The sequence below is a fragment of the Onychostruthus taczanowskii genome, unplaced genomic scaffold, assembly GCF_017590055.1.
Source record: "Onychostruthus taczanowskii isolate IOZ18803 unplaced genomic scaffold, ASM1759005v1 scaffold63, whole genome shotgun sequence".
NCBI lineage: Eukaryota > Metazoa > Chordata > Aves > Passeriformes > Passeridae > Onychostruthus > Onychostruthus taczanowskii.
The window spans coordinates 1,862,598-1,875,404 of record NW_024504012.1 but is presented as its reverse complement, the minus strand read 5'-3'; the positions used below and the strand labels follow the sequence as shown (position 1 = coordinate 1,875,404).

General features: G+C 54.6%; 1 protein-coding gene across 1 annotated transcript; it reads right to left on the bottom strand.

The window, feature by feature from the left end:
- Positions 1 to 1,920: 1,920 nt before the first annotated feature.
- On the bottom strand, positions 1,921 to 3,328 carry FAM163A (family with sequence similarity 163 member A). Its single transcript, XM_041420183.1, has 2 exons — positions 3,221 to 3,328; positions 1,921 to 2,392 (listed from the first exon to the last, which is right to left on the bottom strand). Exons 1-2 carry the CDS (start codon positions 3,311 to 3,313, stop codon positions 1,988 to 1,990), a joined length of 498 nt encoding a protein of 165 aa, XP_041276117.1. The 5' UTR covers positions 3,314 to 3,328; the 3' UTR covers positions 1,921 to 1,987.
- Between the last annotated feature and the right edge of the window lie 9,479 nt (positions 3,329 to 12,807).

Below are 12,807 nucleotides of genomic sequence, written 5' to 3'. Positions count from 1 at the left end.
TGGCTCCCAGCACGATGAGACCTAGCTGAGCAGATGCTCTAGTGGGAAAGAATGGGATTTATCAAGTTAGCCAAGATTTTCTTCCAGTTACAGACCGTGTTTTCAAGGAGGAGCACTGGCTACATGGGAGGCAGTAGGAGCCACAGACTGTTGACCAGTGGCATCCGGAGAGCTTTGCTGCTGGTAACTTTCATCTTCCCTCCTGCCTGCCCTTAATGTGAGAGGACATTAAAACCTGCTATCACTATTTGGAGAATGGAAAGAGACTCTAAAAGCGATGCAGCCAGACTGAGTCTCCAGATAATGGAAATGCAATGTCTTTTTGGGCTGGAGGTGGGGGAGATGGTGCATAACATTTGCTCAGAAGTGTGTGTAAAATGCAGGCTGGGACAAGGTGTTTGGTTACAAGGACCATCACCATGTTTTGTGATGTTCTGGCTCCTTTCTTCAGATCAGAAGTGCCAAGGCATGGGCAGGTCCAAGGTGTACATCAGCCTTTTGCCTAGTAATATGGACATTTGAGGCTGGTGCAGTGTGCCTCTGTGCTGAGATCTACTTTTTCCGTGTGTTGAGCGGGGAGGTCAAGTCCAAATCCTTCTGTGAGCAGCGGGATGATTTATAAATCACAAAGGTGAAAATAAAATCCCACTGCTCACCTTTCTGAGCAGTCCTACCCTGTATTGCAAAGGCATGGCAAGGGTTTCCTGCTGTCGCCTCCAACAGCATCCGCAGGGATCATTGCTGTCCCCGTCCTCCTCCCTGCTGTGAATGGGCAGTGCTCAGCAGAGCAGTCCTGCACTGGTTGCTATGGAAGTTCCTGGGAATGATGGAGATGTCCCTTTAGTGATTTTTCACTTAATTTGATTTATGGAGGAAGAAGAAACTTTCCCACATTCATTTCTGCAGAAAGGCAGAGTCACTGGCTGTCATTGCCAGCTGCAGTGCCTGTGAACCCACGTTCACAACATGCTCAAGACACATTTGGGTCTTGCACCCTCTTCTTCCAGAAGCAAAAGCAGGGGTACCCCAACCACCTGAACATCACTTTCCAATGGGAGGGCCCTGCAAAGGAGACATGAGCCAGTGGGCTCTGCTGTTGCTGTCAAAAGCAAAATCCATCCCAAAGCCAACCTTCCTCTGGCTGTCGGAGCTGTCAGGGTGGGGCTTTGAAAGCTGAAGGTGACCAAAACTGTGGTTATTTAGGAATTCAATTCTTCCCATAAGTAAAATCTTGCCATATTCATGGGTCCAAGTTAAAATTGTTCCTAAGAAAGCTTGTGAAGAGTAGAAGAGGTGGGGGCTTTGGCCACAGAAGGACTGGCCTGTGCCTGTTGGCGTGAGTGAGCACTTTTGCGAGGAACTTTGCCTCCCCCGGCAGTGACCTAAATTCATGTCCTGAACTTCTTCAGCACGTGCAAAGACCGAAGCAGGTGGGAGACTGTGCCCTATCTTACACTTGAACAGAAAAGCTAACTGCTAGTGGCAACTGACGCAGTACGAGGGGAGCAGGATGACCTGGATCTTCCCTTCTTCGCTTCCCCATGGCTGAGGAGGGCTGCCATGCCCTGCTGGGCACTGGGATTCACCGGGAATGGCAGCTGGCCCTGGATGATCAGCCCATTGCTCCGTGTGCCGGAGGCAGCGGGCATCACCTCGGCTGCCTGGCTGGGGACACCGAAGGCCTCACTGGGCTCAGGGAGTAATGAAGTTAGGTTGTACTGTACATAGCCCTCGTTAGACAAGTCCCTTTGGGAGAGAGAGTAGATAATAATGACACTTATGATGGGTTCGGAGGTGGCCGGTTCAGCGTTGCCCTTTGAGGTCTCCCTCGCCTTCTGGCCTGTGAGGCTTGGCCGTGCTGGGTGCCTCAGCAGGACCGCGCTGGCCTCCGGCTGGGCTACGGGCTCCTCTCCTCAAAAACAAGCGAAAAGCCTCTTCCCTGGAGCGGGTGCCAGCTGGGGACACCCTGTGCTAGTGGCAATGGTGACTACACCTCCGTGCTGATGGCCCGCGGGTTCGGGAAGCTGTCGCGGAGGAGGCCGTGGCGGCTCACCGTGTAGCTTTGCAGGGAGGCCATGTTGAAGGGCGGCCCCATCTCCTTGTAGCACGCGGGGGCGTAGGCGACCCTCTCGCCCCCGTTGCGCACCATGTCGGCAGTCCGGATGTAAAAGGGGGAGCCGTACGGGGAGCACGTCGGGCAGTAGGTGTGAGCCCCGTGCTGGTTGAGCTCGCTGGGCGGCGGCGCGGGGCTGCCCTGCCCGTCCACCATGCGGGAGCTGCAGGCGTTGCACATGACGAGGTGCGAGTGTGTGGGCAGGTCGGGCTCTTCCTCCTCCTCCTCCTCTTCCTCCTCCTCTTCCTCATCGGAGTCATTTTTCTTGCAGCAGTAGTACTGCAGGAGAGGGAAGGGGTTGTGTGAGGGGAAGCGGAGCAGCCGGTGGGGCAGCCCTGCCGCATCCCCGCTCCCCTCATCCCCCTGCCACAGGAACCCTCCGGGGCCTCTCGCTGATCTGCTCCATCATTCGTGCGTCCTGGGAAGCGGCAGAAGCCAGACAAAACCCGGACCTGAGCGTGCTGCAGGAGGCACCTGCTGGGGAACTCACCCTCATCCATCCCCTGTGAGGTTTGCAAGGGGAAGTATTTCATCCTGCCAGCTGAAAACTGCTCCAAGTGAGCGCTGTGCTTTTCATCACACGGGCATTGCTGCATGGCACAGACTTCACATTAACTTTTAAAGAGCGGGAGGTTGTAGCTAGCCGTTGTTGAAAGCCTCCTCGGTTAATTTACAAGGAGAAAAAAAAATTATATAAAATTCTCCATCTGGTATTGCAAACCCAGCCAAGCCTGCACCTCAATTAGCAAGTGCTGCAGAGCCTCAAAAGCCTCAGGGCAGCACCCCCCACACCTAGGAGAGGGAAGGACATAACTGCAGCACCTGGGGGGATAGGAGGGTTCAACTCCCTGCCATCACAGGCGAAAAAACCCCATCCAGACCCTTCCTGCAGCAGCACCTTGGCCCAGGGAGCACAGAATCCTAAAATATCCCAAGCTGGATAGAGTCAAACTCCTGGCCCTGCACAGCACAGCCCAAAAATCACACCATGTGCCCCAGAGCATTGTCCAAGCACTTCTTAAGCTCTGGGAGGCTTGGGGCTGTGACCACTGCCCTGGGGAGCCTGTTCCAGTGCAAGGTGGGGGTGACAAGGCAGAGGACACTCACCTGTAGCCTACAGTAGCAGAGCACAGCAATGATGCACAGTAGGATCACCGTCGCTAGGATTCCCCCGGTGATAACAACAGTTCCCGCTGTCATCCGACCGATTCTCCATCAAACTCTGGGAGGCAGGGACACAAAACTCACCTTCCCTGGTTTCATCATCACATCATGGATGTGATCCCCACAAGCCATCCCAAAATATTGCTTCCTCATTCCCCTCTCCCCAGCTGGAAAAGCATGATCCCATATTATCCTCCTCCTCCTCTTAGTGAGAGGACACCTGAGATGCAGCATCACATCCCCTCCCTGTTATTGCTGCTCTGGCTTGGGGTCTTTGTCAAACACCCCACAGCCCACTGACAAAACCTCACCCTTACTGAGCCAAAAGGGATGATTTCCACCCTCCTGGCAGAAAATCCAGTTTCTGCTTCAAAATGCAGGAACAAACCTGGACTTTTCACCAGGCAAAGCCAAAGGGGAGCCTCTGAACTGCACAACAGTCTGAGCCCAAAAATTGCACCCCGGCTGCCTGTCAGGCACTTACAAGGCCAAGCAGCCCCCATCCCCATGCCATGGCACCCAGGGGTACTCACGTTCAGTGACGGAGGCGTTGGACCTGGAAGAAGTGGAGGGAGAGGTTAGACATGGCCTGACAGCAGCCCTTGCACCTACCTGCCTTTCTCCATTTCCCAAGAATTTTCCTTGATTTGGGATGTGAGGGAAGCCCTGCTTTACCCCCACGTCATTTTCTTTAATTTGAAGCAGGGAAAGGACGCATTTCCCAAGCTCTACAGGAACAGGGCACAGGCCTGGCTTAGTCAGCACTTGGCCTTTTCCACTTTCAAATTTATTACAAGGAAGGCGGATGCATCACGGCACTGATGTTTTAGGTGCCGCTGGGAAACGAAATCTCTCCTCCATCCTCTCCAGGACAGGCGAGCCCCAGCATCCCCCCCCACCCCACCCCACTGACACTTACCCGGAAAAGGACAGGCAGGATGTCACAGTCACGCTGGCCCCGGGCTGGACTGTGGGGACAGGCAGCACCACATGGCCACAGGGAGACTCAGCAGCCCTGGGAGGGAGAACAAGGAGAAAAACTCCACTGTCAGCTCATCCCCCTTCCCAAAGGGGCTGCCCAGTGTCCCCATCCCCACCAATGCCACGTCTGTCACTGCAGTGGGGCTAAATAAATTGGGGTTTTTTTTAGGGAGGCTGTCAGGAAAGGTGGGTGCTGCAAAGGTGGATAAAGCAAGCTTCCAGGAAAGGATGATGCCATGCCCCAAATGTGCCATTTCAGCAAACCTGAGGACTTGTAGCAAGAAGTGGGTGCAGCCATCGCCCCGTCACCTCTGGCGATAGCAGCGCAGCCGCATTTCATTATTGGCCCCCGTGTCCCTCTGTGCCTTGTCCAGAGCAGGGATAATTGATAGGGCCCAAGTGCCAGCCCGTTGCAGCTGAGGAGATCTAATTACCCGCTCACCACGCGGCCCTAATTGACAGAGAGAGGTGGCAGCTTCCAGGAGAGACCTTCCCAACTCTGCCCTGGCCCCTCTCCGCTGCACGTCCCAGCAGGCACAGTGTGAAACCCTCCTCCCCAAAAATCACCCACCCTCCTCACTCTGCTGTGGTGGTCTGCACATCCTGCCTGCCACAAATTGATTTTCAGCTCATGGGAAGTTCCTGTAGGAAGCCAAAAGGCGGGCACGCATTGGATTTCCTCCTTGAGCCGCTCTCACACACGAAACAAAGGAAAAAAAAAACCAAAGAAATCAATATGTCCATAACCCAGCTAATATTGCCATCCATCAGGAGACCCAGCACAGAGCTAATAATAGAGACCAACACACTCAGCTCCTGCTTCTTGTTACCAAACCGTACCCTGAACACTGCCAGGAGTGTGAGGGGACACACAGGGAGCCTTCGGTGCAGTTGTCACCTCCCCAGGTGCCTTCCTTAACAGGAAAAAGGTGACAGTGGGCTGAAAATGGCAAATGCTGACCTTTGATGACCCCAAGACGGACACACTGCAAGCTGGGCGGTGATGGATGATGCAGGCAGCTGTTCACATCCAGAAAACTTCATTTCATGGGAGCTGTGATTTGATTTAGAGCTCAGAGAGCAGCATCCAATTAGCCTGAGGATTGGAGTGAGCAGGCAGCCCTGGAGAATGACCCTGGGTAAAGAGGGACTAGCCTTGGGGATCCTTTGGTCACCTCTGAGAGCTGGGTGTCTCAGAGGATGGCTGGGCTTCCTCATGCCCCATCTCTGGTGTTCCCATTTCTGGGAATGTTGGGGTCAGCATTTCACTAGCCCCTCTCAGAAACTGAGCTCTTCCTTATTAACATAGTGAATGTTAAACAAAGGCAAGAATGAAAATTAAGCACAAGAGAAGCGCTGCCTTTCCTCTTCTCTTTGGAGGAGGTGTTTTTCAAGAGGAGGAAATTCCTGCCCTTCTCTCCTTCCCCAAACCCAGCCCACCAGGAACCCAGAAGTTAATTTCCTACCATGTTTGTGACTATAAAATAGCTTTCTCTAGCCCACAGCTCTCTCCTGCACGGATGAAGAAGGGAATGTAACACCTCTCAGGAAAGGAGCAAGAGCCACAGTCTCAGGAGTAAGTGGGGTTTTGGGAATTACAAGTTAAGTATATCCAGAAAGGGGCAGGACAACAGCAGCCTTTTCACATCTCTGCCACCAGGAACCAGCCCACACCCTTTTTCCATCCACCCTTCCCAAGCACATCCCAGCCTGCTGGGAAAGGAGCATTTTGGGCTTCACTGGCTCAGCTCCACACAGCCTCACTCCTCCATCCCAACAAAAGGCCATACATTTTATGGATCCTGTAAATCCTAGGCTGCACTGTGAGCTGAGCAGGATAGGACACAGAGGAGCAGGATAGGACAGAGGGGGATGCACAAATCCACTTCCCCGAGGCACAGTCCCATTTCTCCTTCTGGCTTAAAAAGGGAGTCAAGAGTTTAAATATTTAACTATCCCAGGTCGAGCAGATGCCTTGGCACTCGCTGCTCACCCGCTCCCGGGTGCCTCGGGACAGGCACGGGGACCCTGTGGCACACGAATCATCTGAATAAAACAGGATTTATACGAGCAGGGCTGCATTGCTGTACTCCCTGCCTTTCGGGGAGCGGTCGGAGCGGTGTCACTCTGTCCCTGGCACTCGGGGCTGGGCGGAGGGCGGCTCCGTGGCTCTACCCAACTCCTCCGGGCAGGCGGGCAGAGCCGCTGGCTGCAGAGATACATTGTCTTTAATTGATGTTGCCTCATGGCTCAAAGTTAGGGCCTGAAAAGTGATTCTGGGAACGAGTGGCATCTCAGGCTTCTATATTTATTCTCCTTCAATAACGTCCATTGCAGATTTGCACGGTTTGCAAGTCCATGGTGAGGTTTTTGCCAGGCAGCAGCACTCCCAGCCCAGCCATCCTTACTCACCCTGGATGTCCCTGCAGCCTCTGCTCATCCCTGGTGGGAGTCAAGCACTCCCACCAGAGCTCGGCAGCAGGTTCAGGCTGGGGCAGGGCACGGTTCTACACCAAGAGCATCATGCCAAACCTTGCCACAAGTCCTGCCCCAACCCAAGCTCTGCTCTCCTGGTTTTGCTCTGCAGCTCACGGGATAATTCAATGAAATGTCTGCCTGGTAAATTAGCCCGGCCGCTGCCTCACCAGAGTCATCTCCCAGGGCCTAATTGGAAAAAACCAGCATCAGGGGCTGCCTTTTCAAAACTGATTATGGCAGCAGGCAACAGGGCAGCTCCCAGGCAGCTGCGACCTGCCCCGCACGGACCCAGCCCAGCAAGATTCAGGGGGATCAACCCTCTGCTGCAAACCCCCAGCCATGGGGCAGGATGGGTGCTCAGGCAAGGCTGGGCTCCCCCAAACTCCCTGCTTCTCAGGTGCTCTGTACTGCAAAGCATGAGGAGACAAGCCAAGCCATGGGGGAGCAGAGCCAAGGAGACCCCACCACACAAACGAGCTGAGCCAAAGGAAATTTTACCCAGAGCCATGGCAATGTGGTGGGATGCAGCTGGCAGCTCCCCAGGAGCCTCCCTCTGGTCCCAGTGCTTGCCCCCAGGCTTCCTGCCCAGCTGGAAAACCCCTGGGTCACGGTGGAGCCCAATCAGCTGAACCTGCTGCTGGTTCTGCTGGAGTTATACTGGAGTCTGGACTGGACCACAGACAGAAATCACAGCAGCAGTTGGGAAAACTTTTATTTCTGCCTGCTGCAGAGAACTCCAAATAAGGTTTTTCCCAGCAGAAAGGGTGTTTTGTGCGACCCATTTCCTGCCCGAGGCTTTTTCCTGCTGTGATGCCTTTGGTGCCTTGAGCCACGTGGGGTTTTCCTAGCAGTTTTCCTGCAGCCACCTCCTGCAGCCAGGTTGCAGAGGTGATACTGTCCCACAGGTGAGGCTCCAGTGACTCACAGTCAGTCATCAAAACCAAAAATTCTATGCCCTGCTGCAAGTCTGCCTTTGCTTTCCCTCCACTACTTGGACCAGCTCCCCAGGGCTCCCCACTGCCTCTTCCCAGCCCAGGGATAGAAAGACAAAATACCAAGGATGTGAAACCAGCTCTTTTCTTGCAAAAGCTTTGTGGAAAAGGCAATATATTAATCTCAATTTACAAAAAAATCAAACACCTTCAATGGTGGAAGCTGCCAGGCAGACCCCAGCTCCTGGTGGGCATGAAGGGCTGCACTCGTGCTGTAACACTGTGCTCCTGACCCTCTGAGCCCAGGAGATGCCTTCTCCTGGCCATCAAACTCGACCAAAAACCACCTTCTTGCCCACCTGGGTTCGCTGCCTCCCACACCACGTCTCATCCTGCCCTGTGGGAGCCCAGGAGAACTTCCCTGCCAACAGCAGTTTGTCTTTACAGCCACAAAGGACCAAGCATCCCCCTCCGATGTCTGTCCAGGTGTGTGAAGCCCTGGCACATCCCGGGACCAGCTGACACATCCGCATTCCTCTCCCTGGGAGACCTCCCAGCACTCCTCGGACTTCGGGAGGAAGGGCAGCTTTGCAGGCTGGGACGTTTCAGGCACGGATTATCCTGGTATCTCGTTACTTGGGCATCTCATCTGCCCTTTATCTCCTTAAGCGAGTATTCAGATCCCATCTCGCCTGCCTGAGTGGATTAGCTGCAGCCGGGACACAGAAGGGACTGTCACCCCACCCTATCCCCAAAAACACACACAGACACCAAACCCGTGGGCTCAGCCAGGGCTACACCTGGATCGAGGCAAGTCTCTATATAATTCCGACCCCATTTGCAGCTCCTCCTCGCTGCAGGGCGGCTTAAAACCCAGGGCGGGAGAATGGCAGCTCCCTCCTCATCCCCCCACACGTCTCGTACCCGCTGTGCTTGCTCAGCCCAGCCCGGAGCCAGGCTGGGTGGATGCAGTCCCGGGAAGGGCGGTGAGCAGCCCCGGACACGGGGAAGGTGTCAGACGTGGGCAGCCCAGAGCGGGATGCAGGATGGGAATATCCACACGGCTCACGTCCCGCCGCTGTGCCCAGGGCTCCTCCCGGACCAGGTCCTGCCGAAAGCCCCGTGTGGCCGGGGAGCCGCTCCGCCGTGCTCCCAAAATAACCAGGGACAAAACCGGTGGCATGAAGCCAGGTCACACAGAGAAAGGCTTTTGAGATTATCCTGCACGTCAGATCCCCACGGGCGCTCCGGAGCCAGCCAGCACCTGGCCAGCATCCCTGCTGCAGGCACCGTCCCTCCCAGCAGCCACACGGCCAGCAGTGGAGCGAGCCAGGATGCTGGGTGTGTCCCAGGTGAGACTGACCCTCACCAAAAAGCTGGAGAATTTTCCCACACGTGTGCTAAAGGCTTGGGACCTTGCCTATGGCCACGGCTTGAGGAGAGCCAGAGCCCAGGCTGGATCCTGCTGCACTGTGGATCCCTGGAGGACACAGATCTGGAGAGCAAGGACATGGATCTTACTTGCAACCCATGTTATCCTTGTCACAATGGTGCTTACAACACCCAGCAAAAGACACAGATGCTTGTGAGACTGGAAAGGATCAGGAAAGGTTATTTGCTTCCACCCTGATTCCACCCTTGGTGTTTACACCTTGCACTGCTGTGGGTATCCCACGACTGATTTAACCCTGTGGCAGGGCACCAACACAGCACAGGTATTCCCCAGCATCAGCCAGCATTCCCAGCACTCTCCCCAGCTGTGATGGTGTGATGGTGCCAGCCTCACACCAAGGATGCTCCACTGTTTATTCCCAACCCTGGGAAGGTCTCTCCAGCACTCTCATTGCTTCAAGATGAAACCTTCAACCTCACACACCAGTGGGCTCTTCCCATCAGGGCAAGGACATGAAGACCTCAACCAAAGCCCTCCATTCCCTGGGGGCTGCAAACACACTCTGTGGATATATGATCTTCTCCCCGGTTTGTCTTACTCCTTCCCCACAGGAAAGGTGCGTGCTCTGCTCTTCAGCAGGGGTGATTCCACTCAGGGACACCAAATGCATCTTCATCCCGGGCACAGAGTGGAAGAGGAGCATCAATCCTGGAAGCATTGCTCAGAGATACCCCACAGAGCATCCCCAACAAGATCCAGCCAAGCAGAGCAGTGAGTTTCCCCCCAAAGATTCTTTTTCATAAAGCCAGTTTCTCAGCAGCTTTCTGTGAAACAGCCCCCAGGACAACTTCTCCTCCAAAGCACCACTTCATTTTCACCCTTCTTGCCCTGGACCTCGATGACATTTCACCCTTCCCACCTCATTTCCACTATTCCCATGAAAACTCCTTCCCCAGTTTCCCAGTTCCCACATGGATCTGTCCTTGCTGCCTTATCCCAGTTCCTCCCAGCCTGCCATATGAAACAACTTGTGCAAAACCTTTCCACGTAGCAGCAGCAAGCTCTGCTCCTGAAACAAAAGCCCAGGGGAAAAGCTCTGGATGAAGCTGGAGCCTCTGTAATCCCATCAGCTCCAGTCCCCCTGGCACGGCACACCGGGGCGGATCCGTTGTGCCGCGGCGTCACCCAGTTTACGTGTTTTGCTAAAATAAAACACAAAATAAATTCTCTGTCTCGCCCCCTGGGTTTAACCCGTGCCCTCCCACAGCCTGGGGACTGGTGGCTGAAACAGTGACAGGTGTTTGAAGGGTGCTGCTCCTCAGGGACACGCAGGGGATGTCCCTCTGTGTCCTGCCAGCATCTGCCCTCCTGCCTGCAAGGGTGCCAGCTAGACAGCCACTGTGGAGGGATTCAATTAGCACAGACATCATCAGGGGTAATTGCACTGTGTACCAGTTAAGAGGAATGACAGGAGATGAGCCTTGTGTTTGCCCATAAGGTGAGAGGCCACCACCACCCCTCTTGGCTCAGGTCTTTAAATCCCATTTACATTACCGTTAGGAAAACTATATGGATGCCTATTGGTGAATCACTGCACTTTCCCTTTCACATTTTGCTGCTTGCCTCACGATCATCTCCATCCAGCCACAGGGCCAGCTGAGATCTCTCCCAGCTGCCTACCACATCCAGGTAAGGGTTAAACAGGACATGGCCATCAGCATCTCTAACAAACGAGGTACATCTCTGCCCACTTCCAGCTGGCCAGGTGCCCTTTGGCACCAGGGAACAGACAACCCCCCAGATCACAGCTCCTCCAACAAAGAACCCAAACCCTAGGGCTGGTTATAGTCTAATCCTGCTCTCACAGTAGCTGCTAATCTGCATGGTGCTTGGGAAATGTCTTTTCTTCCAAGGGCAAGGGAGATGGAGGGTGCCAGCCCAGGGGAGGAAGGCACTGGGAAGGGCAGCCTCTTCCTCCGCATGATGCAAGACCTGCTGCTCCGACTGTCAGCATCCCCCCAGCATGTTTGCTTGGAGTAGAAACAGAGATTTATTTTAATGACTCATTAAAGCCTAATTGCATTCAGGCAGCAATACAGAGAGAGGAGCCTCCCAAGTGCACCAGTACTACAGTCGGGAGGGCTCTCAGAGCCTCCCCGAAAGCACAAGGCAGACAGACTGTCTCTTTTTGGGGCCAGACATCAGGGCCAGCTGCTGGCTCTGGAAGTGAGGCTTTGTGATCAGGGTCCAAAAAACAACCCAGAAAACTCTCTGATCTTCTCTTCATTTGCCTCTGTCTGCCCAATGTGGCAGCTGCTACCAGCTGCTCATCCCTGAGCTCCAGGGAGGAGACGTGACTTGCCCAGAGCTTGGATGCCCTTCTCCAGGGCCTCTGGGTGACCATCTTCTAGCTTTGGGAACACAACTGTTTGCAATTTCCCCCTGGGCTGCCAAGGAAGCATAGCAGGAGCAGGGTGGGATTTGCACAGGAGCCACTGCAGGTCACCCCGGCAGGGAACAGGACATGACGCAGGGATGAGCTGCTCCTCCCATCCTGAGGGCACCACAAAGTGGCCATGATGAAAACCAGCCAGCCTGGAGGGGAGTCAGCCCAAACCCCACCACTGGCAATCCAGGGAATCTGACACCGCCCACAAGGAGCCCATGTACCTCATCCTTCCAAATGGGACTGCAGACCCAGGGACAGCCACACCACCCATGGGAACAGGAGCTTACAGCCACTCTGACCTCCAGAGCTCCCCATCCTCAGGACATGTACTGGGAAGCCCCTCCTGCCATTCTTACCAGAGAGAATCCACTGATATCAACCTGAGGATCTCTCCTCCTGGAAAGTTGCCCCATGCAGGGGTGGGAAAGCCATGGGTCCCCTTCCTGCCCTGCAGTTCAGACACCCCAGTACCCACAATGATGCTGACAGTGTGCTGTGGGAGGACAGCCCATCTGGAAACAGACACCCCGTGGGATGGACAGGGTCACCCAGCCACAGCTCTGCTTTCCAAGCCACCAGAATCCATCTCTCAGAGATGGCTCATCCATCAGGATCCTGAGCCACAGCCCCATGGCTGCACACACCAGGGAAAGCTGGGGCCACAGCTGGCTCTGGGGTCAAACACAGGGCACAGCATCTGACCCAAACCCCACTGTTTGTGGTAAATCCAAGTGGAGTCATTCCAGGATCAGGTCCAGGACTGACTTTTCCATAAAGCTATGGGAAAAGCTCACCTGCAGTTGCTACTCACACTCCTTTCAACACCCACTGCATCCCTGGCAGAGCAAGGAGCCACAATGCAACTGGGCACAGGCAGGCAACCCCTGCAGAGCTAAACTCTTTGCTGGATTTCAGACCTTTTTTTTTTTTCCTTGTTGATTTATCACACAGCAGGGCTACAGACTCATCTATCACTCAGGATGCTCCACCTCAGCAGCCCCATCAGGCAGGAGCGGGGCTGGCCGGGATGGTCACGCACACGCTGCCACACACACCCAGTGAGGAGGAAAACCCAACCTGAAGTCTCTAAATGTCTCCTGCAAATGAAGTGTGAAACTTGTTTTCAAGAAAACAAGGGTAACAGAGCCACGATAAATATTTCATCCTGGTGGGAAAGCAGCAACAGGGAAGGTTAGGAGGGCAGAGATACCAGGAGGGATAGGGGGCAGCAGGGAGGGAGGATGGAGGGGCAGAAGTTGGAGGCAGCCAGGGCAGGGAACAAAGGGAACACCACAGC